The sequence below is a fragment of the Tribolium castaneum genome, chromosome 4 (assembly GCF_031307605.1).
Source record: "Tribolium castaneum strain GA2 chromosome 4, icTriCast1.1, whole genome shotgun sequence".
NCBI lineage: Eukaryota > Metazoa > Arthropoda > Insecta > Coleoptera > Tenebrionidae > Tribolium > Tribolium castaneum.
In genome coordinates this window covers 2,671,989-2,699,333 of record NC_087397.1, presented here as the reverse complement: position 1 = coordinate 2,699,333, position 27,345 = coordinate 2,671,989, and the positions used below count along the sequence as shown (strand labels likewise).

The window sequence follows — 27,345 nt, the reverse complement described above, 5'->3', positions numbered from 1 at the left end:
GGTGTAATACAGATTGTAACTCTCGTTTGCAACATTTAAAGTTTTTAACTTAAATCTTAAAACTGAATGGGGGAAGAGAAATAATTTATTTTGTTTCCAATTTTGAAAATTGTTAATGTAGACAACTCCGTCCACAGCCGCGTATTATGGGTTGTGTGAAACCGCGCATCCAAAATCCAAACACTAATTACCCAAAATTCCAAGTTCGAATCCCAACGGTGGTAACATTTTTTACGTATTTTATAATTTTAAACTTTGCAAAATACATCAACAAAATAAATACGACTCGTAATATTGTTTTAAACACTAAAATGAGTTCGTTCTCGCACGTTTGCCACCAAGAGAGAAAGCCATGACCTCAGGTCACTCACCATGTATTTAAGGTTATGTAACTCGAAAAATGTTGAAAACAAAGACGGTTCCGAAGCCCTAATTTAGCCACAATTTTTTGTCACAAAAAATGGATGTAGAGGAACAAAGACGTTTATTAATAAACCAAAATAACCCCCCCGAAAACAGTTCCGAGGAAGAATGGTCAGATGAATCAAGCGATGATTCTTATTACTCCGACAGCGACAGGTTTAGTATCCAATAAGTGGAAAAAAATCGCAATTCGTAATTCCAGCTCGGTCCCCGAATGGGAGTCCTCAATCCACGACACAACCGGCGAGCTCCTCTTCATCGACTGCCACCCCTTCGTCACCCAAAACATCGACACCACCAAGCCCAAAACCCCCTTACAACCCTTCTCCAAAGACCAGCTCCGGCGCAGCACCCGGGGGAAGTTCCTCCGCCTGATCAGACGCCGCGAGAGCCAGAGACACAGCCGCCGCTACCCCAAAACCCCAGACCTCGACTCCACCACCAACAAAGTGAAGTTTCATGACTCGCAGGAGGGCGAGGAGAAAGAAGTGGTTTTAAAACTGAGTCGCAAACCCGAGCTGGGCCTCCCAGAGAGTCTCCTCGGAATCAGCGTTGGCACGCTTTCGGACGGCAATAGAGTCATGGTTGCGGGGTTTCCCCCAGATAGCGAGGCCAAGCATGAGAAAAACATAAAGATCGGCGATTGGCTCAAAAGTGTGAACAATATTCCGGTGACCAATCAGAACTTGAACAGCGTGCTTGATAAGCTCAGTGATAAGCATGAGGTGCTGTTGAAGCTGCAAAGAGTGGCGGGGGTGGAAGTGACTAAAGACCCGCCAATCAATGAATTGAATTGCCAGTCGCGGTTCGTGAGAGAATTGGTTGGCTTTGGCAAAGAAGACGAGCAATTGTTACTCGAGAAATTGGCGCAATATCCAATAGGAATCCTCTATTTAAACACGGATAAACTCAGCGAGGGAAACCCCGAGTATGATGACGTCATATATTCCTACCCACTGCCGTTCCAGAAGTCGGTCTTGTGCCAATCACGCGGCATTTTTATCACACTTAATCACCTCATTAACGACGTTACTCGGACAAAACCCCAGTCAACGTCGTTTTTCCACAGAGATAAACTCTGCCACCTGACTTACACCCAAGAGAACAACAAGCTACTCCTGTTTTTGTTTCCCGACAGTTGCGCCTCTGTGAAAGAATCAGTCTTGATAAGCAACGAAATTAAACGAATGTTTTTATTTATGTATCAAAGCCTGGACCAGTGTTTCACAATCGAGTCCAACCGACAACAAATCAACCATTTTTTCGCCCGTTGCTTTACCCGACTTTTAAACGCCAAAAAGTGGACAACTAGTGACTATATCACCGGGAACAAGGCTTTAGCCGAGCCCAGTCAATGTCAATTCGAAGACGTTCTTCCAGTAGCCCCGACTTTGCCGTTACCTAACGAGGCATACATGCAAGTGGACGACGCTTTGACCGAACTCGAAGCTAGTGATTATCGGGAATGGGTATTTAAATTGACTAATTCACAAGAAGTGGTTTTAATTGGGTTCGATTTAGAACGAGGAACCGCTTGATTGTCAACGCCTTTTCACGATACTCGGCAGCGCCTTGTACCACCACGGTTATTTGCTGATCTCCCATTTAATGTACGAGGATTTGATCGATGTTCATGTTTTTTGCCGGCAACAGGGGTTCTTCCACTTGTCCAAAACCGAACCGGTTAAGACGCTCCTGTTGTGGAAGGAGGTTTTTCCGCACTCTTGCAACCGAAGCGCGAACACCAACGCCAAAATACCGGACGGTAAAAGATACTTACTGTTGGTGGGGAGCAGGAAAGTACGTTTGCAACGCTAGTAGTAACGAACAGGTTGAATGCGTGGTGAGAATTTTCTCCGTATGTTTTTAAATGAAAACAACACTAGTTTACACAATGTGTATCGGATAATTAACTCTGAGTCCAAAAAATCACCGAATCTTCTTAAAAATGGTGTTATTTTTGTCTTTAGAAACGCAATTATTTGCCAAGTAAGTACTTTGTAAATTTTTTAGATTAATTTTTCACCAGAATAAAGGTGTAGCTACTACTTCTACTCGTATCTGTGGAGTGTACGTTACAACTTATTTTATTTTTATTTTATTTTATACGGCGTTTTGTTCCTTTCGAGAAGAATTTTTTTGTTTTTTTTATTTATAATTATTTATTTAATTCTCAAAAAATTTTGGTTTTGTTTCAAGCAATCCGAAACTGTCGCGCTTATTCTTGTACTCCTGCCTTGGTTTGGCGTTGTTTAAGATAGGGTTTAAATCATTTGTGCGGGTTCATTTCAAAATGAAACACTTTTTTTCACTCGGGGATTTTATTCAATATAAATATTGTAACAATATCGATAAATCGTCATTAACAAAAAACATAGGTATCGCAAAAGGCACAAAGTGAAGCATATTAATCAGTTAGGTAACGTATTAACAAAACTCATTAGTCACATCACTTTCCGTAACAAGTAGGTTTTTGGTAAGTCTTTGTATACTTGACGGACACCCGGAGGGTAGATGGTCTCATCTGATGCGGGGATGATCGGTTCCAAGGTTGATGCCACGTACCGAAAACAAAGAGTTATTATTAACATATTATTCTTAACTCGCACTTATAAAAATCTTAAATGCTACTTTAACGAAGATAATAAAGATTAAACAAAATATTGGTTTAATTGTAAGTATTTTTTGTTAGTTTTTTTCGCTGCGTGTTAAGAACTTTGTGGGGTTAATACTCTAAATACATTAAAAGCTCCTTTTTTTTCAAAATTAAACTTTTTTGTCTTGTTGTTGGTGAGTGTTGCAAGAGCATTTATGTAATAATACGCGCATTATTAACATAAATTCCCAAGCAAACTCATAGTTCCCTAACTTGACTCCCTGATAATTGCAACTAATCTTTTTCTCCCCACATATTTTATCAATCTCCTGAACGTCTTCCATTTATAGGGTGTACTTTTTCTCTGTTCTGAGGTTTTCTGAGAATTGTTTCGGGGCCCCGATCGTTATTTCAAGTTATTTCATATAATATTTTAGAAACACGGTTATTTTTTTTATTCAATTAAACACTCAAAATTTTAATGTAAATGTACTGTTAGGCACTCGAAAATAAACAACAAAATCTGAACAACGACGGGCTAAAGACACTGTGTAATAAATTAATGAATGAATTTTTGTTTCTGTGTAGTTGAATGCTGCAATACTATCTTGTTCAAATTTTAAGAAATTTTTAGAATTTGCTAGGATCGAAAGGCACCAAAATTAAACAAAATTTACAAAATTAAAAAGGGTACTTAAATTTTTTGTCCTCGGGGGCCTTCGGGGGTACCAACTCGGTTCACGCACTTCAACATTAGACTGGTTTCAACTTCTTCTCATATTTCTTCCAACCTGTCCACTTGTCGGCTTCAAAGTCACCAAAACTGCGTTCTGAAATTGGTCATTCTAGCACTGAAACAGTGGAAGAGAATTCTTACCATGCGTTCATTGGCTGGAGTCCTCCGGTTGTTTCGATTGTTCATTTTCAGGACCTCTTAGCTGTGATAATGGAAGCCGGCGGTTGCACAGAACCGGCTGAAGACAACATGGGCCCGGACGCTTTTTACGTGGAAGAGGCCCAAGCCACTTTGGCCCACATCCAAGAGCTGGGAATCCCCGAGCTTGCCGATCGGTGGATTTCGACAAATCCCGGGCCGCAGGTGACAATCCCCGAAACGTGCACCAAGCGCAAGTCGGATTTCTTGGACACTTTGAGCAAATCAGTGTCGCAACATAAGGAAGGCAGAAAACCGGAAGTGACTTCGATTTTGAAGCGGCGTAATTCGGACCAGAATGTTACGAATTCGAGCTCATTTTTCCTGGATGATCATTCGGATTCGGGGAGTCAGTGCGAGTCGAGGAGGAGTCGGTGCGATTCCGATGACTCGGATGATTACGGGGTGGGGGTGGCGTTTTTCTTCTGTTTTATTCGTGTTTGATGATTTCAGGATGGGAGTCAGATGAGCAACAGCAGCTTTGATATATCGGAGTTGAGGCAAACGATTTTGTCCGAAACTGGAGAGATACAGCCGAGACAATTGACGGCCGGGAAAGACAATGTTTTGTTCCATTTTATTCAGTTTGATGCAACTGAAGGCATCTTGATTGGTCCGCCTGAGTGTCGGCTCCAGTCGCAAACGATTGACGCGATTCTCGATTGTTTCAGAAACGCCTGTCATAAGTTTCATTCTTTGTTTCAAAATACGTTGCGATTCAAAGTATGCTTCAAGCGAGTTTAATTTTTTTTTAATGTCTTTTTTATAGAATATGCCAGCGCAAGACATGGCGAAATCAGTGATGAATAAGAGTTTGATTGCAATAAAAGAACATGGCGTTATGTTTGAATGTCCTTTTTTGGACGACATCGATAATAAGAAGAGTAACATAAAATACTGGGTCGTTGGAAGACTGTTTTATATGCCTCATCCAAGGGAGGTCTATGTCTGTTATCAGGAAAATATTCCACAAAATATCATCGAGTTGGCTTTTAAAATTGATTTAGACCTCGCGAAATGATTGGCTATGCTTCCCTCTTTCCTTTACTTTCCCTTAGTAAATTTTTTAAAACTCCTTTAATCTGGATGATGTGATGCTTCCTTTACACACACTAAACACATAATTTTAAAAATCCCGAACTCGAAAATTTATTTTACGTACTGATTAACTTTATCCGAACACTCCCGAGACAAAATAATTGAATTAAATTGCAAATATTTGTTGAAATAAAAACCTTGGCTTTCTTTTTAACTTAAAAAAATAAATTCAATTGAAACAAGTGATGGTAACTTCGTTTCTGTATCCCGTTTCCGCCGTTTCCGTTTCCGCTTTGTGAGTAGCTCTGCATCGAAATTTCGAAAACGGTGAAGATTTCGAAAATTTCGTGTAATTTAAAAATTAATTTTGAAAATATTGAAGGTCTCATGAATTTTTTTGAAAGGTATACAGAGGTACCCACGGTACTAGTGTCTCTGCTCTCTGTTTGCCTACAAGGGTTTCTGTTTCTGTATTCCGGTATCCGATTTCCATCCCATACTCATTTCAGAAAGCAATGCACAAATATGCAAATGAAAACTTAAGAAAGACCAAAATTTCTAATTAAAAAATATAATATTTTAGAAACACGGTTATTTTTTTTTTCAACTAAACACTCAAAATTTTAAAATTCACGCACTATCATAAAATATTAACTTCGTAATTTTTTCAAAACTTCTTTAATCTGGATGATGAGATGCTTCCTTTACACACACTAAACACATAATTTTAAAAATCCCGAACTCGAAAATTTTTCGTGCACTTTGAATGACTTTTCTTTCCTCTTTCCTTTACTTTCTCTTCGTAATTTCTTCAAAACTCCTTTAATCTGGATGATGAGATGCTTCCTTTACACACACTAAACACATAATTTTAAAAATCCCGAACTCGAAAATTTTTCATGCACTTTGAATAACTTTTCTTCCCTCTTTCCTTTACTTTCTCTTCGTAATTTCTTCAAAACTCCTTTAATCTGGATGATGAGATGCTTCCTTTACACACACTAAACACATAATTTTAAAAATCCCGAACTCGAAAATTTTTCGTGCACTTTGAATGACTTTTCTTTCCTCTTTCCTTTACTTTCTCTTCGTAATTTCTTCAAAACTCCTTTAATCTGGATGATGAGATGCTTCCTTTACACACACTAAACACATAATTTTAAAAATCCCGAACTCGAAAATTTTTCATGCGCTTTGAATGACTTTTCTTCCCTCTTTCCTTTACTTTCTCTTCGTAATTTCTTCAAAACTTCTTTAATCTGGATGATGAGATGCTTCCTTTACACACACTAAACACATAATTTTAAAAATCCCGAACTCGAAAATTTTTCATGCACTTTGAATGACTTTTCTTTCCTTTTTCCTTTACTTTCTCTTCGTAATTTCTTCAAAACTCCTTTAATCTGGATGATGAGATGCTTCCTTTACACACACTAAACACATAATTTTAAAAATCCCGAACTCGAAAATTTTTCATGCACTTTGAATAACTTTTCTTCCCTCTTTCCTTTACTTTCTCTTCGTAATTTCTTCAAAACTCCTTTAATCTGGATGATGAGATGCTTCCTTTACACACACTAAACACATAATTTTAAAAATCCCGAACTCGAAAATTTTTCATGCACTTTGAATAACTTTTCTTCCCTCTTTCCTTTACTTTCTCTTCGTAATTTCTTCAAAACTCCTTTAATCTGGATGATGAGATGCTTCCTTTACACACATTAAACACATAATTTTAAAAATCCCGAACTCGAAAATTTTTCATGCACTTTGAATAACTTTTCTTCCCTCTTTCCTTTACTTTCTCTTCGTAATTTCTTCAAAACTCCTTTAATCTGGATGATGAGATGCTTCCTTTACACACACTAAACACATAATTTTAAAAATCCCGAACTCGAAAATTTTTCATGCACTTTGAATAACTTTTCTTCCCTCTTTCCTTTACTTTTTCTTCGTAATTTCTTCAAAACTCTTTTAATCTGGATGATGAGATGCTTCCTTTACACACACTAAACACATAATTTTAAAAATCCCGAACTCGAAAATTTTTCATGCACTTTGAATAACTTTTCTTCCCTCTTTCCTTTACTTTCTCTTCGTAATTTCTTCAAAACTCCTTTAATCTGGATGATGAGATGCTTCCTTTACACACACTAAACACATAATTTTAAAAATCCCGAACTCGAAAATTTTTCATGCGCTTTGAATGACTTTTCTTCCCTCTTTCCTTTACTTTCTCTTCGTAATTTCTTCAAAACTTTTTTAATCTGGATGATGAGATGCTTCCTTTACACACACTAAACACATAATTTTAAAAATCCCGAACTCGAAAATTTTTCATGCACTTTGAATAACTTTTCTTCCCTCTTTCCTTTACTTTCTCTTCGTAATTTCTTCAAAACTCCTTTAATCTGGATGATGAGATGCTTCCTTTACACACACTAAACACATAATTTTAAAAATCCCGAACTCGAAAATTTTTCATGCACTTTGAATAAATTTTCTTCCCTCTTTCCTTTACTTTCTCTTCGTAATTTCTTCAAAACTCCTTTAATCTGGATGATGAGATGCTTCCTTTACACACACTAAACACATAATTTTAAAAATCCCGAACTCGAAAATTTTTCATGCATTTTGAATAACTTTTCTTCCCTCTTTCCTTTACTTTCTCTTCGTAATTTCTTCAAAACTCCTTTAATCTGGATGATGAGATGCTTCCTTTACACACACTAAACACATAATTTTAAAAATCCCGAACTCGAAAATTTTTCATGCACTTTGAATAACTTTTCTTCCCTCTTTCCTTTACTTTCTCTTCGTAATTTCTTCAAAACTCCTTTAATCTGGATGATGAGATGCTTCCTTTACACACACTAAACACATAATTTTAAAAATCCCGAACTCGAAAATTTTTCATGCGCTTTGAATGACTTTTCTTCCCTCTTTCCTTTACTTTCTCTTCGTAATTTCTTCAAAACTTTTTTAATCTGGATGATGAGATGCTTCCTTTACACACACTAAACACATAATTTTAAAAATCCCGAACTCGAAAATTTTTCATGCACTTTGAATAACTTTTCTTCCCTCTTTCCTTTACTTTCTCTTCGTAATTTCTTCAAAACTCCTTTAATCTGGATGATGAGATGCTTCCTTTACACACACTAAACACATAATTTTAAAAATCCCGAACTCGAAAATTTTTCATGCACTTTGAATAAATTTTCTTCCCTCTTTCCTTTACTTTCTCTTCGTAATTTCTTCAAAACTCCTTTAATCTGGATGATGAGATGCTTCCTTTACACACACTAAACACATAATTTTAAAAATCCCGAACTCGAAAATTTTTCATGCATTTTGAATAACTTTTCTTCCCTCTTTCCTTTACTTTCTCTTCGTAATTTCTTCAAAACTCCTTTAATCTGGATGATGAGATGCTTCCTTTACACACACTAAACACATAATTTTAAAAATCCCGAACTCGAAAATTTTTCATGCACTTTGAATAACTTTTCTTCCCTCTTTCCTTTACTTTTTCTTCGTAATTTCTTCAAAACTCTTTTAATCTGGATGATGAGATGCTTCCTTTACACACACTAAACACATAATTTTAAAAATCCCGAACTCGAAAATTTTTCATGCACTTTGAATAACTTTTCTTCCCTCTTTCCTTTACTTTTTCTTCGTAATTTCTTCAAAACTCTTTTAATCTGGATGATGAGATGCTTCCTTTACACACACTAAACACATAATTTTAAAAATCCCGAACTCGAAAAGTTTTCATGCACTTTGAATAACTTTTCTTCCCTCTTTCCTTTACTTTCTCTTCGTAATTTCTTCAAAACTCCTTTAATCTGGATGATGAGATGCTTCCTTTACACACACTAAACACATAATTTTAAAAATCCCGAACTCGAAAATTTTTCATGCACTTTGAATAACTTTTCTTCCCTCTTTCCTTTACTTTCTCTTCGTAATTTCTTCAAAACTCCTTTAATCTGGATGATGAGATGCTTCCTTTACACACACTAAACACATAATTTTAAAAATCCCGAACTCGAAAATTTTTCATGCACTTTGAATAACTTTTCTTCCCTCTTTCCTTTACTTTCTCTTCGTAATTTCTTCAAAACTCCTTTAATCTGGATGATGAGATGCTTCCTTTACACACACTAAACACATAATTTTAAAAATCCCGAACTCGAAAATTTTTCATGCACTTTGAATAACTTTTCTTCCCTCTTTCCTTTACTTTTTCTTCGTAATTTCTTCAAAACTCTTTTAATCTGGATGATGAGATGCTTCTTTTACACACACTAAACACATAATTTTAAAAATCCCGAACTCGAAAATTTTTCATGCACTTTGAATAACTTTTCTTCCCTCTTTCCTTTACTTTTTCTTCGTAATTTCTTCAAAACTCTTTTAATCTGGATGATGAGATGCTTCCTTTACACACACTAAACACATAATTTTAAAAATCCCGAACTCGAAAATTTTTCATGCACTTTGAATAACTTTTCTTCCCTCTTTCCTTTACTTTCTCTTCGTAATTTCTTCAAAACTCCTTTAATCTGGATGATGAGATGCTTCCTTTACACACACTAAACACATAATTTTAAAAATCCCGAACTCGAAAATTTTTCATGCACTTTGAATAACTTTTCTTCCCTCTTTCCTTTACTTTCTCTTCGTAATTTCTTCAAAACTCCTTTAATCTGGATGATGAGATGCTTCCTTTACACACACTAAACACATAATTTTAAAAATCCCGAACTCGAAAATTTTTCATGCACTTTGAATAACTTTTCTTCCCTCTTTCCTTTACTTTCTCTTCGTAATTTCTTCAAAACTTCTTTAATCTGGATGATGAGATGCTTCCTTTACACACACTAAACACATAATTTTAAAAATCCCGAACTCGAAAATTTTTCATGCACTTTGAATAACTTTTCTTCCCTCTTTCCTTTACTTTTTCTTCGTAATTTCTTCAAAACTCTTTTAATCTGGATGATGAGATGCTTCCTTTACACACACTAAACACATAATTTTAAAAATCCCGAACTCGAAAATTTTTCATGCACTTTGAATAACTTTTCTTCCCTCTTTCCTTTACTTTCTCTTCGTAATTTCTTCAAAACTCCTTTAATCTGGATGATGAGATGCTTCCTTTACACACACTAAACACATAATTTTAAAAATCCCGAACTCGAAAATTTTTCATGCACTTTGAATTACTTTTCTTCCCTCTTTCCTTTACTTTTTCTTCGTAATTTCTTCAAAACTCTTTTAATCTGGATGATGAGATGCTTCCTTTACACACACTAAACACATAATTTTAAAAATCCCGAACTCGAAAATTTTTCATGCACTTTGAATAACTTTTCTTCCCTCTTTCCTTTACTTTCTCTTCGTAATTTCTTCAAAACTCCTTTAATCTGGATGATGAGATGCTTCCTTTACACACACTAAACACATAATTTTAAAAATCCCGAACTCGAAAATTTTTCATGCACTTTGAATAACTTTTCTTCCCTCTTTCCTTTACTTTCTCTTCGTAATTTCTTCAAAACTCCTTTAATCTGGATGATGAGATGCTTCCTTTACACACACTAAACACATAATTTTAAAAATCCCGAACTCGAAAATTTTTCATGCACTTTGAATAACTTTTCTTCCCTCTTTCCTTTACTTTCTCTTCGTAATTTCTTCAAAACTCCTTTAATTTGGATGATGAGATGCTTACTTTACACACACTAAACACATAATTTTAAAAATCCCGAACTCGAAAATTTTTCATGCACTTTGAATAACTTTTCTTCCCTCTTTCCTTTACTTTCTCTTCGTAATTTCTTCAAAACTCCTTTAATCTGGATGATGAGATGCTTCCTTTACACACACTAAACACATAATTTTAAAAATCCCGAACTCGAAAATTTTTCATGCACTTTGAATAACTTTTCTTCCCTCTTTCCTTTACTTTCTCTTCGTAATTTCTTCAAAACTCCTTTAATCTGGATGATGAGATGCTTCCTTTACACACACTAAACACATAATTTTAAAAATCCCGAACTCGAAAATTTTTCATGCACTTTGAATAACTTTTCTTCCCTCTTTCCTTTACTTTCTCTTCGTAATTTCTTCAAAACTCCTTTAATCTGGATGATGAGATGCTTCCTTTACACACACTAAACACATAATTTTAAAAATCCCGAACTCGAAAATTTTTCATGCACTTTGAATAACTTTTCTTCCCTCTTTCCTTTACTTTCTCTTCGTAATTTCTTCAAAACTCCTTTAATCTGGATGATGAGATGCTTCCTTTACACACACTAAACACATAATTTTAAAAATCCCGAACTCGAAAATTTTTCATGCACTTTGAATAACTTTTCTTCCCTCTTTCCTTTACTTTCTCTTCGTAATTTCTTCAAAACTCCTTTAATCTGGATGATGAGATGCTTCCTTTACATACACTAAACACATAATTTTAAAAATCCCGAACTCGAAAATTTTTCATGCACTTTGAATAACTTTTCTTCCCTCTTTCCTTTACTTTTTCTTCGTAATTTCTTCAAAACTCTTTTAATCTGGATGATGAGATGCTTCCTTTACACACACTAAACACATAATTTTAAAAATCCCGAACTCGAAAATTTTTCATGCACTTTGAATAACTTTTCTTCCCTCTTTCCTTTACTTTCTCTTCGTAATTTCTTCAAAACTCCTTTAATCTGGATGATGAGATGCTTCCTTTACACACACTAAACACATAATTTTAAAAATCCCGAACTCGAAAATTTTTCATGCACTTTGAATAACTTTTCTTCCCTCTTTCCTTTACTTTTTCTTCGTAATTTCTTCAAAACTCTTTTAATCTGGATGATGAGATGCTGCCTTTACACACACTAAACACATAATTTTAAAAATCCCGAACTCGAAAATTTTTCATGCACTTTGAATAACTTTTCTTTTTCTTCCCTCTTTCCTTTACTTTCTCTTCGTAATTTCTTCAAAACTCCTTTAATCTGGATGATGAGATGCTGCCTTTACACACACTAAACACATAATTTTAAAAATCCCGAACTCGAAAATTTTTCATGCACTTTGAATAACTTTTCTTTTTCTTCCCTCTTTCCTTTACTTTCTCTTCGTAATTTCTTCAAAACTCCTTTAATCTGGATGATGAGATGCTTCCTTTACACACACTAAACACATAATTTTAAAAATCCCGAACTCGAAAATTTTTCATGCACTTTGAATAACTTTTCTTCCCTCTTTCCTTTACTTTCTCTTCGTAATTTCTTCAAAACTCCTTTAATCTGGATGATGAGATGCTTCCTTTACACACACTAAACACATAATTTTAAAAATCCCGAACTCGAAAATTTTTCATGCACTTTGAATAACTTTTCTTCCCTCTTTCCTTTACTTTCTCTTCGTAATTTCTTCAAAACTCCTTTAATCTGGATGATGAGATGCTTCCTTTACACACACTAAACACATAATTTTAAAAATCCCGAACTCGAAAATTTTTCATGCACTTTGAATAACTTTTCTTTCCTCTTTCCTTTACTTTTTCTTCGTAATTTCTTCAAAACTCTTTTAATCTGGATGATGAGATGCTTCCTTTACACACACTAAACACATAATTTTAAAAATCCCGAACTCGAAAATTTTTCATGCACTTTGAATAACTTTTCTTCCCTCTTTCCTTTACTTTTTCTTCGTAATTTCTTCAAAACTCTTTTAATCTGGATGATGAGATGCTGCCTTTACACACACTAAACACATAATTTAAAAAATCTCGAACTCGAAAATTTTTCATGAACTTTGAATGACTTTTCTTCCCTCTTTCCTTTACTTTCTCTTCGTAATTTCTTCAAAACTCCTTTAATCTGGATGATGAGATGCTGCCTTTACACACACTAAACACATAATTTTAAAAATCCCGAACTCGAAAATTTTTCATGCACTTTGAATAACTTTTCTTTTTCTTCCCTCTTTCCTTTACTTTCTCTTCGTAATTTCTTCAAAACTCCTTTAATCTGGATGATGAGATGCTGCCTTTACACACACTAAACACATAATTTTAAAAATCTCGAACTCGAAAATTTTTCATGAACTTTGAATGACTTTTCTTCCCTCTTTCCTTTACTTTCTCTTCGTAATTTCTTCAAAACTCCTTTAATCTGGATGATGAGATGCTGCCTTTACACACACTAAACACATAATTTTAAAAATCCCGAACTCGAAAATTTTTCATGCACTTTGAATAACTTTTCTTTTTCTTCCCTCTTTCCTTTACTTTCTCTTCGTAATTTCTTCAAAACTCCTTTAATCTGGATGATGAGATGCTGCCTTTACACACACTAAACACATAATTTTAAAAATCCCGAACTCGAAAATTTTTCATGCACTTTGAATAACTTTTCTTTTTCTTCCCTCTTTCCTTTACTTTCTCTTCGTAATTTCTTCAAAACTCCTTTAATCTGGATGATGAGATGCTTCCTTTACACACACTAAACACATAATTTTAAAAATCCCGAACTCGAAAATTTTTCATGCACTTTGAATGACTTTTCTTCCCTCTTTCCTTTACTTTCTCTTCGTAATTTCTTCAAAACTCCTTTAATCTGGATGATGAGATGCTTCCTTTACACACACTAAACACATAATTTTAAAAATCCCGAACTCGAAAATTTTTCATGCACTTTGAATGACTTTTCTTCCCTCTTTCCTTTACTTTCTCTTCGTAATTTCTTTAAAACTCCTTTAATCTGGATGATGAGATGCTTCCTTTACACACACTAAACACATAATTTTAAAAATCTCGAACTCGAAAATTTTTCATGCACTTTGAATAACTTTTCTTTTTCTTCCCTCTTTCCTTTACTTTCTCTTCGTAATTTCTTCAAAACTCCTTTAATCTGGATGATGAGATGCTTCCTTTACAAACACTAAACACATAATTTTAAAAATCCCGAACTGGAAAATTTTTCATGCACTTTGAATAACTTTTCTTCCCTCTTTCCTTTACTTTCTCTTCGTAATTTCTTCAAAACTCCTTTAATCTGGATGATGAGATGCTGCCTTTACACACACTAAACACATAATTTTAAAAATCCCGAACTCGAAAATTTTTCATGCACTTTGAATAACTTTTCTTTTTCTTCCCTCTTTCCTTTACTTTCTCTTCGTAATTTCTTCAAAACTCCTTTAATCTGGATGATGTGATGCTTCCTTTACACACACTACTCAAAATTTTAAAATTCACGCACTATCATAAAATAATAACTTTTAGAAATTTGAAAATTCACAACATGCACTGCACTTATTATTTATTAAAAAAACACATTTAGATATTTTTTTGAGTCAATTAAATGACTGTTAGGCACTCGAAAATAAACGACAAAATCTGAACAGCGACGTGCTAATGACACTGTGTAATTAAGTAATTTTTTTTTCACTTGATTCACTATATGTTTTAATGAAAGAATGTTCCACGACGATCTAGACAATTATCTAGAATATAATGGTTCTTCGGTCCTGGTTGATGCCACGTATCGAAAACACAGAGTTATTATTAACATATTGTTATTAACTCGCACTTATAAAAATCTTGAATGCTACTTTTACGAAGATAATAAAGATTAAACAAAATATTGGTTTAATTGTAAGTATTTTTTGTTAGTTTTTTTCGCTGCATGTTAAGAACTTTGTGGGGTTAATACTCTAAATACATTAAAAGCACCTTTTTTTTCAAAATTAAACTTTTTTGTCTTGTTGTTGGTGAGTATTGCAAGAGCATTTATGTAATAATACGCGCATTATTAACATAAATTCCCAAGCAAACTCATAGTTCCCTAACTTGACTCCCTGATAATTGCAACTAATCTTTTTCTCCCCACATATTTTATCAATCTCCTGAACGTCTTCCATTTATAGGGTGTACTTTTTCTCTGTTCTGAGGTTTTCTGAGAATTGTTTCGGGGCCCCGATCGTTATTTCAAGTTTATTTCATTGCCCTTTTTTGACTATTTTTGCAAACTAACTTCATTTTTTTTAAATTAAATACCCCCTCTACAATGTTTTTGAGTTTTGGAGTATTTATGTTTAGTCTTGGATTAATGATATAATTTTGTAGTTTTGACCATGCCGCGGGAATTAAGTGAGTTTGATAGAACATGATAAATTCTGGAAGAGGGGTGGCCAGTCCCTTTCCAGCTTTTTCAAGTTCTAAACTCAGTTTATTTAAATCGTGTTTTAAAATAGTAATTAAATTGGTATACGGTGCTGATTACACGAATTTATAACAATCTGTGTTATATGTTTCATAGTTTGAAATTGATTTTCTAAAATGGAAATTATTACATTATGTTTTAAACCATTTGTTTCCGAAGCTTGGTTTGGAATTTTGTTTATATAGTTTTCCTGTGAATGAATTTTTATTGCTGTGTATTTTTAAATTCCATTGCTAATAATATTTGCCAAGTTTACCTGACAAGAACCAAATCTGACGTATAATACATTCTTTTACTGGGTGCTCGCTAATTTTTAAATCATAGTCGTACACGACAAAGTAATATTTTCATCAAATCATTAAATTCCGAAACGTTTTTGTTCAGTTTTCAAAACATTTTGTTATAGAAGAGTGGAAATTTGTGACTAAACGCATAAACAACTACGAGAATGCTATTCTGCTAATTTCCGATCACAGCTTGAATTTTTAATTACACTAATTACACACTAAAAAACCACTCTATTTTCACTTTTTGCCTGTTCTTGAATCAGTTCATCTCTGTTTTGTCTCTCTGTTTGTCAGATCATGACTTATGCGTGGCTTTATTCTTTATTCGTTGTTACGAATTTATTTCTACATACATTTCGCTATAAATTCTATACGCCATTCTAGTTATCTTAGCTTCTTAGCTTCCGGTCTTTATTCCTTGCACTTTCCTATTTAATTCTTTTCCTATCTTTTTTTTCTCATTCTTTCAATTTTCCTTCGTATATTTTTCAAAACTCCTTTAACCCGGATGATGTGATCCTTCTTTTACACACACTAAACACATAATTTTAAAAATCCCGAACTCGAAAATGTATTTTACGTTCTGATTGACTTCATCCGAACACTCCCGAAACAAAATAATTGAATAAAATTACAAATATTTGTTGAAATAAAAACCTTGGCTTTCTTTTTAACTTAGTAAAAAAAATTTAATTGAAACAAGTGATGGTGACTTCGTTTCTGTATCCCGTTTCCGTTTCTGTTCGCCCTTGAGGTTGCCGTTTTCGTTTCCGCTTTGTAAGTAGCTCTGCAACGAAATTTCAAAATTTTAAAATTCACGCACTATCACAAAATAATAACTCATTAAAAATTTGAAAATTCACAACATGCACTGCACTGATTACTTATTTAAAAAAAACACCACATTTAGATTTTACTTTGAATTATGTAAATGACTGTTAGGCACTCGAAAATAAGCAACAAAATCTGAACAACGACGTGATAAAGACACCGTGTAATACATTTTTTTTCACTTGATTCACAATATGTTTTAATGATGCTTTACCAGTAGCTAAATAAAATAGTCGCGTCCCGTTAGATTTCTAATAATAATAATTATAATAATATTTACGTCGTATAATCAGAAGATCAAACGAACTTACCAAACGAAAATTGATCTTGATTATGCAGATTCGCATTTGATACTAAACCACCAGAGTTGTGAAGTCCTCCAGTTAGGTAGGAATGTAGTGATTGCCTGAAAACACAGAAATGGATGAGCGAGTGAAGAACTGAAGCCACGCAGCTAATAAAATAACCTTATCTCTGGCCGCAAAAAAGTTTGTACAGGAAGGATAAATGGACAGAGAAAATGTTTAAATAAATAAAACTGTCCAAAGTCAAACTTCTCCCCTAAATTTTTATCACAAAAAAATCATTTAAACCAAACGTAAGTTCTTCGAAATGAGCTAGGAAATTATTGAATTTTATTTGTAAAAACCTCGATCACAAAAAAAAATTTGTTAAATACGCACTTTCCTACCTTTTTGTCTTTGCTGCCACACTCACATTTGTTTTTATTCAAACAATACGCGAATTTATTTTAGTTAAATTAAAGTGATAAATAATTGAAAACGCAGAAACCGATCACTACAATTCGGACGCCGTTGAAAGAATGAGAAGGCGCAACTTATCTCGGACCGCAAAAACTTTGTAGAGGAATAAATCGACAAAGAGTTTATGCGTCATATTTCACCAGGCAGAAAATTTTTAAATTAAATAAAACTGTCCAAGGACAAAATCATTCTCCACACGAAAAGGGTGGTTTTTTGTTTTTGAAGGTGTTAAACAACAGTTTGAAACAAAATTTACCTAATTAATTTTACCGGATTTTTCAGAAAATCGCAATTGAAAAGCAAAAATATTGTTCAATATTTTAAAAATTTTCTTTAAGTGTTTGACCTTTAGATTATTGATTGATTTTTTTCAGTGAGAATTTAAACTTTCTCGAAATTAAAAACAATGCTTATAAAATTTGGTCAAAAATTGTTTTAAAATTACTTTTTCTTTAACGAAAACTTACATTTTTATATTAATATTTAGAGAACAGTGCATTATTTGATTTGTAAACGCGTAAACAAGCGCGATCTCGAAATTTTTGCACATTTTAAGACATAAATTGAGTTGCAATTACCTAATAATGCAAAATCATCGCTGACAAATTGAGATATAAAAAAAATTATCGTTCCCACTACCTTCAAATCGGTTTTGTTGTGAAAATTTGCGTCTTTTCTAATAAAAAAATCATTTAAATCAAACGTAAATTCTTCGAAATGAGCTAGGAAATTATTGAATTTTATTTGTAATAACCTCGATCACAAAAAAAATTTGTTAAATACGCACTTTCCTACCTTTTGGTCTTTGCTGCCACACTCACAATCGTTTTTATTTAAACAATACGCGAATTTTAGTTAAATTAAGGTGATAAATAAGTGAAAAGAGAGAAACCAATCATGACAACTCGGACTTGGTCGAAAGAGTGGAGTGGCACAACTTATCGCTTATCTTGGGCCGCAAAAAAATTGTAGAGGAATAAATCGACAAAACGTTTATGCGTCACATTTAACTTTTAAAACTGTCCAAGGACAAAATCCTTTACATGAAAGGGGGTGGTTTTTGTGTTTTTTGAAGTGATTTAAAGCCAAAGATTCTCGAAATTAAAAACAAGGCTTATAAAATTTGGTCAAAAATTATTTTAAAATTACTTTAACTTTAACGAAAATTTACTTTTTTATATTAATATTTAGAGGACAGGGCATTATTTGATTTGTAGACGCGTAAACAACCGCGATATCGAAATTTTTGCACATTTTAAGACATAAATGGTGTTGCAATTACCTAATAATGCAAAATCATCGCTGACAAACTGAGATATAAAAAAAATTATCGTCCTCACTACCTTCAAATCGGTTTTGGCGTGAAAAATTGCGTCTTTTCTAATAAAAAAATCATTTAAATCAAACGTAAATTCTTCGAAATGAGCTAGGAAATTATTGAATTTTATTTGTAAAAACCTCGATCACAAAAAAAAATTTGTTAAATACGCACTTTCCTACCTTTTTGTCTTTGCTGCCACACTCACAATCGTTTTTATTTAAACAATACGCGAATTTTAGTTAAATTAAGGTAATAAATAAATGAAAAGAGAGAAACCGATCATGACAATTCGGACTTGGTCGAAAGAGTGGCACAACTTATCGCTTATCTTGGGCCGCAAAAAAATTGTAGAGGGATAAATCGACAAAACGTTTATGCGTCACATTTAACTTTTAAAACTGTCCAAGGACAAAATCCTTTACATGAAAGGGGGTGGTTTTTGTGTTTTTGGAAGTGATTTAAAGCCAAAGATACTCGAAATTAAAAACAAGGCTTATAAAATTTGGTCAAAAATTATTTTAAAATTACTTTAACTTTAACGAAAATTTACTTTTTTAATTTAATATTTAGAGAACAGGGCATTATTTGATTTGTAAACGAGTAAACAACCGCGATATTGAAATTTTTGCACACTTTAAGACATAAATTGAGTTACAATTATCTAATAATGCAAAACCAACGCTGACAAATTGAGATATAATAAAAATATCGTCCTCACTACCTTCAAATCGGTTTTGGCGTGGAAAATTGCGTCTTTTCTGATAACAAAATCATTTAAACCAAACGTAAATTCTTTTAAATGAACTAGGAAATTGTTGAATTTTATTTGTAATAATCTCGATCGCAAAAAAATCCGTTAAATACGCACTTTCCTACCTTTTGGTCTTTGCTGCCTTACTCACTTTTGTTTTTATTCAAACAATACGCGAATTTTACTTAAATTAAAGTGAAAAATAAATGAAAAAGCAGAAACCGATCATTACAATTCGGACGCCTTTGAAAGAATGAGAACACGCAACTTATCTCGGATCGCAAAAAATTTGTAGAGGAATAAATCGACAAAAAGTTTATGCGTCATATTTCACCAGGGAGAAAATTTTTAAATTAAATAAAACTCTACACAATAGGGGTGTTTTGGAGGTGCAAACGACAGTTTGAAAGCCGATTTACTTAATTTGCATTGCAGGATTTCTCAGAAAAAAAATTAAAATATTTACAAAAAATGTTTTTATTGTGTTTGGCTATTGCCCATTAGGTATTATTGGCAAATTTTCTTTCAGAAGCATATGACTTTTTGGTTTCTATTGATTTTTTGAGGCCGAATCTAAAGTCACAAAATTTGTAAGAGTTTTAAAAATAACGCTGACAAAATTGGAGCATAAATGCCTATTTTTAAAATTAATAACGATTTAAAGAGAAGTTTCTATATTTTTTTCGGCAGAAAAAAAACTTTTCCGGTTGATTAGGCAACCAATATTACGCTCTGCTATTCTAACCTCAGTTTTATTTAACCTAAAAACAAGAAAAAAATGTCCAATCTTGAAATAAAAACTCTAGAAGCTGAAATAGCAGCTCTAGAAAGGACATTAGACGAGAAAAAATTCAGGCTTCAACAACTCAAATCTGAAGTTAGTATTTCCTGTTATATATTTTTTCACCATATCTATTATTACAGCATGTCTCTTGTCCTTACTCGGATGTTTTAAGTTCAGAAGAGATTGTACGGTACAGTCGTCAAATAATAATGCCCCAAATTTGTAAATCAGGCCAAATCAAGCTTAAAGAAAGCAAAATTTTAATTGTGGGTGCTGGGGGCTTAGGATGTCCCGCTTCCCTGTATCTTGCAGCTGCCGGAGTTGGTACAATGTTATATAATTTAAGAGAGGGTTCAAATTTACATCATGAGGTGTTTTTAGGAGAAATTCATATTGTAGATTATGATGAAGTTGAACTATCCAACTTGCATAGACAGATTTTACATTATGAGCATGATATCGGGCTACCAAAAGTACAATCAGCCTCTGAGAAATTAAAAAGGTTAGCTAACCCGTGTTATCACTATTTTTTAACACAAAATTTCATAATACGTTATATGTAGACAATCATCATGGCGGCTGTACTGTATTGTGTATTGCCTACGACAATCTCTATTTTTGAGTTTTTTTTTTTTTAAACAGTTCATTTCTAGACTCAACAGTAACATCAAAATTGTTCCATTGCACATTCACGCCTTCAGCTCTATAACCGACTTTGTGCAGAAGAATAAATACGACGCTGTCTTGGACTGCACTGACAATGCCCCCACACGCTATTTACTCAACGATATTTGCGTAATTCACAACATTCCACTTGTCTCAGGCAGTGCCCTACAAATGGAGGGCCAATTAACAGTTTACCATTATAACAACGGCCCCTGTTACCGTTGCCTATTCCCCAAGCCACCACCAGCTCACACTGTAACAAATTGTGGAGACGGTGGTGTTCTGGGATCAGGTAATAAAAAACTAAGTAAAATAACTCTCTTTAATCCAAATTTGACAGTCTGTGGCGTAATCGGGGTGTTACAAGCCCTCGAAACCGTAAAAATTTTGACTCAAATGGAGGGTGTTCTATCAGGCCGGTTGTTGATTTTCGACGGCTCGGAGACAACTTTTCGTAATGTGAAGTTGCGACAAAGAGTTACGACGTGCGAGGTTTGCGGGGATAATCCTAAAATAAAAGAACCGGTGGATTATGAGCAGTTTTGCGGAGCCAGAGCTCACGATAAGGTGACTCCCTTTTCACCTCCCACATAAAAAAAACTAGTTATTATTCAAGATGTCATCTTTTTTTAACAAAATTCTGAATTGTGTACAAAGTGATCATTTTGCCGTTCTTATTTATCATATATTTTTTGTTAGGTGGTCAATATTAATATTTTGGAGAGCGAGGAAAATGTGACTGTTGAACAGCTCAGAGGTGTTTTAGACGGAAATAATATCGTGATTGATGTGCGATCGGAACTGGAGTTTGATATGTGTAGGTTACCAAATACTGTAAATTTACCCTATGCCAAAATACGGGATAATAAGAGTTTGGGCGAGTTGGAGGGCCTGGTAAAAAGGGCAAGGGAAGGGAATAAAAACGGTATTGTTGGAGAACTTTTATCGATCATTTTCATTTTTTTTTGTTTCAGTTTATTTGTTGTGTAGGCGAGGAAACGACTCTCAAAGGGCCACAAGTTACCTACGACAGAATTTTTCCAACACTTCGGTCCGATTCTGGAATGTTAAAGGTGGGCTTCACGCCTACTCGAAGTCGATTGATCCAACATTCCCTGTTTATTAATTTTGAATAAAATTTTTATCCACAATTTTTGTTTCTATTTCCCGAAACCCGAGAATTTTTATTCGCTGTTTGTTTTATTCGTGTCATACATCGATCATTTAAAATATAAATAAAATCGTAGCCGCATTTTTTGAGTTTTCTGGTAGTTTTCATTATCAAAAATCCTTGTTTATGTTTTTCGTTCACTCGAAAACACCAAAGCGCAGATAATTGATAAGATTGTGCCATTGCATAATTTCCGTGACCCCAAGTTGAAATTACTATGGTCTATGAGGAAATAGTCAAAGTCTACAAATGATTACGAGTACTTTCGTACTTCCACTTCTATGACTAATCCTGGCGTCCGATTTCCCCAAAATTGACTCCTCTCTGAACCTATCTCATCGTTTGATGACCTTTGATCGTACCGTGGTATCGCGCGTATCCTTGGATTTTTATGATACTGAATCAGTACGTCCATAACTCACACAAGTGATGCACGATGGCAAGAGATTTGCGTATAGTGACCATTTCACCATGGGAGATCCTAAAGCTGCACTTCTTCACCTTCATTTTCGGGGTCTGGATCATTTGCAAAATGTCGGCTAAGTGGATCTGGGACCCCAAGTCGTTTTTTATCAACCAACAGCGCGACAACCCACCGGCCTGTCTCGTCGACTCTTCTTTAGGCCAACACAAGTACATCAAATTAAAGGTCAGTGGAGCGGATTATCAATCACGTGCTTTTATTTTGGGTTTTTCGTGTTACCTAACACCGAAATCAATTTCTTCAAGTCGCAAGATTAATTAATTGCGACTTTATCGCCCTGTGTAGCTTTCCACCAGACAGTCGTTATTTTGCACTCTTATCAATAAAAAACATTAATTTGCAGGGCGTTAAGTTCCATTATGTTGAATCCGGCTCGGAGGACCGGCCTTTGGTGCTCCTTCTGCACGGCTTCCCCGACTGCTGGGTCAGCTGGCGGCACCAAATCCCTACTTTATCCCAGCATTTCCGGGTGGTTGCCTTGGACCTTAAAGGTTTCGGGGACTCGGACAAACCCTCCTCCCGTAAAACCTACCGCATTGACATGATCCTGGAGGAGCTCAGACAACTTATAATCTCCTTTGGCGTCTCCAGCTGCATTGTTGTGGGTCATGACATTGGTGCGTTACTTGGCTGGTGCCTGGCACACCAGTTTCCAGAAGTCGTGGAAAAACTAGTGGCAGTGTCCTGCCCTCACCCCAATATCTACAGGACCAACTTGCACACGTCCTGGAACTACCGGTGGTTGAACTTCGTCCAGCTTCCGTACTTCCCCGAAGTTGACGCGTTGCGGAACGACGTTAAAATCATAACAGAGTACCACCGACATTTGCCGGCCAATGACACGTTCCTAGACGCTTACAAGTACGCCTTTTGTCGCAAAGAAGACTGGACGGGGCCTTTGAACTATTTCCGCAATTTGTTGTTTATTGAAATTGCTGAGAACACGAGGACTATCCAAGTGCCAGTCGTGTTGGTCACCGGGGACCGAGACAAGTTTATCAAGCTTGAAAGTATCGTCAAATCGACCGATTTCTGCGAGAAGTTTTACGTAAAAATTGTGGACGGGGCTGGGCATTTTCCGCATCAGGAGAAGTACCAGCAGTTTAACGAAATCCTGTTGAAGTATCTGGTGGCGAGGAATGTGCCCAATGGGCTGGAGCGGTCGCCGTCCAAGGGAATAATGAACAGGATGATGGGGGCTGTTAGCAGCACGGTCAAGTATGGAAATTCGGTGCTGGACACTGTTCATAAAAAGACAAACGGGGTGGTGGGGAGTATTCCGAGTATAGGGTTATTAAATTATTCAAATATTTATGAGAAGACTGATAGTTAGGGATAGGGGTGGACTGTAGTAGTGTTCCGGGGAATTTGGCCAACCAAATGATTGGCGTTAGAGGAGGAACACTTCGTTATGTTCGTCTTAGATTGATCTGGCGGATTTGAGACGGGTGTAGAGACGATTAAGACAAATTTCAACTCAAAAATTTTATAAGACTGAGATTTTTTGTAGTCTTCTTTCGGTAAAATCTTTACCAAGCTTTTTTATTTTGTTGTGTTTGATGATGCATTTATAGATCTTTTTTATTCTGACCTTGTCTGTAGTTAGTACAACTGAAAAAAATAGTCAACACTTTTGATAGTGGTGAATACTTTTCTCTGATTTTGCATAAATAAGTTGTAGCTAGTGTATATTATTTGTTTGATTTAAGTTTTACAAAAAATATCTATAAACGTACCTACCTGTTATGTGATTTTGTTGTTTGTTGTTTTTTTATTTGTGTAAATACATTTTATACTGATTTACAATGTTGTTTTATTCCAAACCTACAAGACTACAGTTTTAAAACGGAGTAAATTAATGAATCAGCACTGAAATATTAATAATACTTAAAGTTTTTTCGAGTTTTTTTTTATAATTTTGAATTCAGAATTTTTATTAAGCTGTAGCACATATTTATTAAATCTTGTGAGAAATTGGCGTTTACACATATCAAATGTTAAAGTTTATGAACTAATTAAATTTTGACTTCATATTTCGCTTTTAATAATTTTTCTTTAAAAAAAAAATATGGTGATTATATTGGGGCGGGCACCTGACACCGAATAACAGGTAGCGTGGCCGAGCGGTCTAAGGCGCTGGTTTAAGGCACCAGTCTCTTCGGAGGCGTGGGTTCGAATCCCACCGCTGCCAAGTTTTTTTTTCTTTTTTGAAGCAAACTCTGCCAACACGGCACTTACAACATCGTTTTGTTTTTGGGTCAAATAGATTACAAACACATGACAACAAATAAAACACAAAATTGAGTAAACATCTTTATTTCTGCTTTTTATTATCAGAATTTCTCTTTTTTCTTCTACGGCGTTCGCGCTTTTGTTGCCGCAAATCACAATTATGGTAAATTAACTCGCAGTTTGCTTTACCCAAACCGAGAATTGAAGCTTTCAAACTGTCGAGCATTGATGTCGCAGGATTTATATTTTTAGTAAGACGACCAGAAATCCAACTCATGCCCAAGCTGCAATTGGAATAATTTCAAGTTAAAGTTAGGGGTGCTAATTTTAATGTTTGACAAACATGAAAACCACTACTTACTCTGTTGGAACTATTAAATACCTACCTCCACACCGGTATCAAAATTTTATTATTGCCTTCAATACTCCTAGAAAACTTATTATTTTCACAAAGTGTTAGTCTTAAACAATTCCCATCGTCTTCATTGGCCAGAAAAGCCGCTTCTATCGATGTCAAAATTCTCCTAGCCAATTCGTTCAACGCTTGATTATTCGGGTTCGTAATAGTTGGGATATCCCGCTTGTATTGGAACTTGATAGTATCTCTCCCAGTCGCTGTACCACCAGTTCCAGTACCCGTTCCTCCAGTTCCAGTCCCAGTTCCCCCAGTTCCGGTTCCAGTTCCAGTACCAGTCCCAGTTCCAGTACCTGTGGAACCACCCCCTGTAGAACCATCTCCTCCGCCTGTTTCCCCGTCACCGCCTGTGCCGGTTGGTGTTTCCCCGCCATTTCCGGTGCCGGTACCACCTCCCGTGCCTGTTGGGGTCTCTCCCCCATTTCCAGTGCCTGTCCCACCTCCAGTGCCTGTTGGAGTTTCCCCCCCATTTCCAGTGCCGGTCCCGCCCCCAGTGCCCGTTGGGGTTTCCCCGCCATTTCCGGTGCCTGTTGGAATTTCGCCTCCACCTGTGCCGGTACCACCCCCGCCCGTGCCCGTGCCCGTACCACCCCCGCCTGTGCTTGTACCACCACCAGTCATACCAGTCGAAGTTGGGCTCATGCTCATCGGCATCATCATTCCGGTCGCTGTTGAAGTACTATTAGTCTAGAAAAAATGTTTTGGTACTGAAACAGACCCAAATGGTACTTACAGCCATAGAAATACACATTATGACATGAATTATGAACATCCCAAATGATAAATAAGCTAGCGCAGTCAGTGCTATTTCGAATAAATCGGACAAGTCGTGGTCCTTAGAACTACTATGACTTTCTTCATGGTAGATTTGGTACTTGGGTTGTTCGGGAATAATGTGTTCAGGTTCAGGCATATGACCACCATACCCTATATAAAAAATTGTAGGAGTTGCTTTAAATTTTTGGTAGTACCTCCTCCTCCACCTCCATGGGATGTAATTCCGCCTCCGCCGCCATAACCCCCGCCTCCGCCGCCACCATAACCCCCGCCGCCGCCGCTGTAACTACCGCCTCCGCCGCCTCCGTAGGAATATCCGCCGCCTCCACCTGAAAAATGCATCCCGCCGCCTCCACCACCACTATGACCAAGTTTCGACCCTCCTTGTTGTTGATAATTGTAACCAACAACTTGAGCGTCATAATCGTCATTACTTTCGTCATCTTTGTCATCATCATCTTTATCGATTTTGTTACCCATATTATCATAGTGGCGATAAATGTCCTCAAGTGTAGTACTCCTAAAAACTGGTTTAAGGCCAGGAAATTGTTACTGTTAAATTACTTGGCAAGCCAGTCTTTGTAATTAGTTGATCCTTCATCTTGCAAGAGTTGGTTTTTAACATTTTGCGCTTTTTCTCGTTTTTGCAAATTTGGGGGCTGCGACCCCATTCGTCGCTTGATCCGTGACAAAGTCATGTCGTTGATAATCTCCTCAGCGACGTAATTTCGACACAAATATTCGTTCATCATTGATCTTGAAATTATTAACTGAACTCAATGATAAACTAGGTGGTACTACCTGTGATAACCCATAGTTTCCATGGCATATCCAAAAGTCCCATCACCACTTTTATCACCAAACTCCACAATACTTTCATTGAAATTTTTTACCGCACCTTTGGGATTCTCAAGCATGAGAAGAGTCCCCGGCATAAAATCCTCCGATAAAATATCGTCCACGTCAATCACGTTATTGCCCAAGATTTTGGCACAGTTTGCAAATAATGCAATAAATAATAGCAAATTGTGTGCCATGATGTTGATTTTTCAAAATCTGGCTTGAAACTGAAGCGAGTTATTTCCGTGTTGTTGAAACGGATAAGACAATTTTTGTAGTTTTTCACCGTAAAATGTCACAGTTTTAAATGGTTTAACGTGCCGTTAGAATGTTGTTATCGCGCAGTTAGTGCAGTGTTTTTCCGGGTCAGGTAGCTCAAAACGGAAAATTAAGGACTATTAGCTTAGAATAATTTTTGGAAAAAACCCAACCAGACAAGACTTTTACTTTCCACAAAAGCAATCAGGAAAAGCAAATATTTTGAACATTCTTAATTAATTAAAAATAATTTAAAATTGTAACATAATTTAAAAGTGAAAGTGTTTTCAGTATATTGATGAGTGTGAATAAGTATGTAAAGCAGAATAAGTGTGGTATTTTCGCATTTCCAATAATAGGATTTGTGCGTCTGCAAGTTTCTGGTTACGCTGGGGTCCGATTAGTGTCTCGTAATCTTCCGCAATTCTTACAAAATTGTGCATAATACCCAGTTCTCGACTTTGTCATGTTACGCCAACGTCTTTTGTCCCTTAATCTATGTATCGGCTTAAGATTTCATCTCGTCGCCACA

The 27,345-nt window shown here is 35.5% G+C and overlaps 4 protein-coding genes, 1 long non-coding RNA gene and 1 other non-coding gene across 8 annotated transcripts; 4 read left to right on the top strand and 2 right to left on the bottom strand.

Moving 5' to 3' along the window:
• Nucleotides 1-163: 163 nt before the first annotated feature.
• On the top strand, nucleotides 164-5,234 carry in (inturned). The gene is made up of 6 exons (XM_969982.4): nucleotides 164-579; nucleotides 626-1,892; nucleotides 1,945-2,223; nucleotides 3,948-4,358; nucleotides 4,407-4,676; nucleotides 4,723-5,234. The coding sequence occupies exons 1-6, from the start codon at nucleotides 461-463 to the stop codon at nucleotides 4,972-4,974; spliced, it is 2,598 nt and encodes an 865-aa protein (XP_975075.1). The 5' UTR covers nucleotides 164-460; the 3' UTR covers nucleotides 4,975-5,234.
• Nucleotides 5,235-13,532: 8,298 nt separating this feature from the next.
• On the bottom strand, nucleotides 13,533-18,795 carry LOC107399256 (uncharacterized). Of its 3 annotated transcripts, none has more exons than XR_010333869.1 (3): nucleotides 18,615-18,795; nucleotides 16,662-16,756; nucleotides 13,533-16,306 (listed from the first exon to the last, which is right to left on the bottom strand). It is a non-coding gene; the product is annotated as an uncharacterized LOC107399256 (long non-coding RNA). The 3 variants fall into 3 exon arrangements; XR_001575910.2 differs by lacking the exon at nucleotides 18,615-18,795 and adding an exon at nucleotides 17,910-18,045; XR_001575907.2 differs by lacking the exon at nucleotides 18,615-18,795 and adding an exon at nucleotides 17,042-17,177.
• Nucleotides 18,796-19,901: 1,106 nt separating this feature from the next.
• Uba4 (Ubiquitin-like activating enzyme 4) lies at nucleotides 19,902-21,787 on the top strand. The gene is made up of 7 exons (XM_969991.4): nucleotides 19,902-20,063; nucleotides 20,111-20,294; nucleotides 20,352-20,472; nucleotides 20,624-20,928; nucleotides 20,977-21,203; nucleotides 21,336-21,561; nucleotides 21,611-21,787. The coding sequence occupies exons 1-7, from the start codon at nucleotides 19,965-19,967 to the stop codon at nucleotides 21,760-21,762; spliced, it is 1,314 nt and encodes a 437-aa protein (XP_975084.1). The 5' UTR covers nucleotides 19,902-19,964; the 3' UTR covers nucleotides 21,763-21,787.
• A 369-nt stretch (nucleotides 21,788-22,156) lies between these two features.
• Nucleotides 22,157-23,760, top strand: LOC663981 (epoxide hydrolase 4). The gene is made up of 2 exons (XM_970006.4): nucleotides 22,157-22,456; nucleotides 22,635-23,760. The coding sequence occupies exons 1-2, from the start codon at nucleotides 22,244-22,246 to the stop codon at nucleotides 23,622-23,624; spliced, it is 1,203 nt and encodes a 400-aa protein (XP_975099.1). The 5' UTR covers nucleotides 22,157-22,243; the 3' UTR covers nucleotides 23,625-23,760.
• Nucleotides 23,761-24,400: 640 nt separating this feature from the next.
• TRNAL-AAG (transfer RNA leucine (anticodon AAG)) lies at nucleotides 24,401-24,482 on the top strand. The gene has a single exon. It is a non-coding gene; the product is annotated as a tRNA-Leu (tRNA).
• Nucleotides 24,483-24,605: 123 nt separating this feature from the next.
• On the bottom strand, nucleotides 24,606-25,931 carry LOC103315246 (uncharacterized). Its single transcript, XM_064356208.1, has 3 exons — nucleotides 25,672-25,931; nucleotides 24,910-25,625; nucleotides 24,606-24,807 (listed from the first exon to the last, which is right to left on the bottom strand). Exons 1-3 carry the CDS (start codon nucleotides 25,849-25,851, stop codon nucleotides 24,606-24,608), a joined length of 1,098 nt encoding a protein of 365 aa, XP_064212278.1. The 5' UTR covers nucleotides 25,852-25,931.
• Between the last annotated feature and the right edge of the window lie 1,414 nt (nucleotides 25,932-27,345).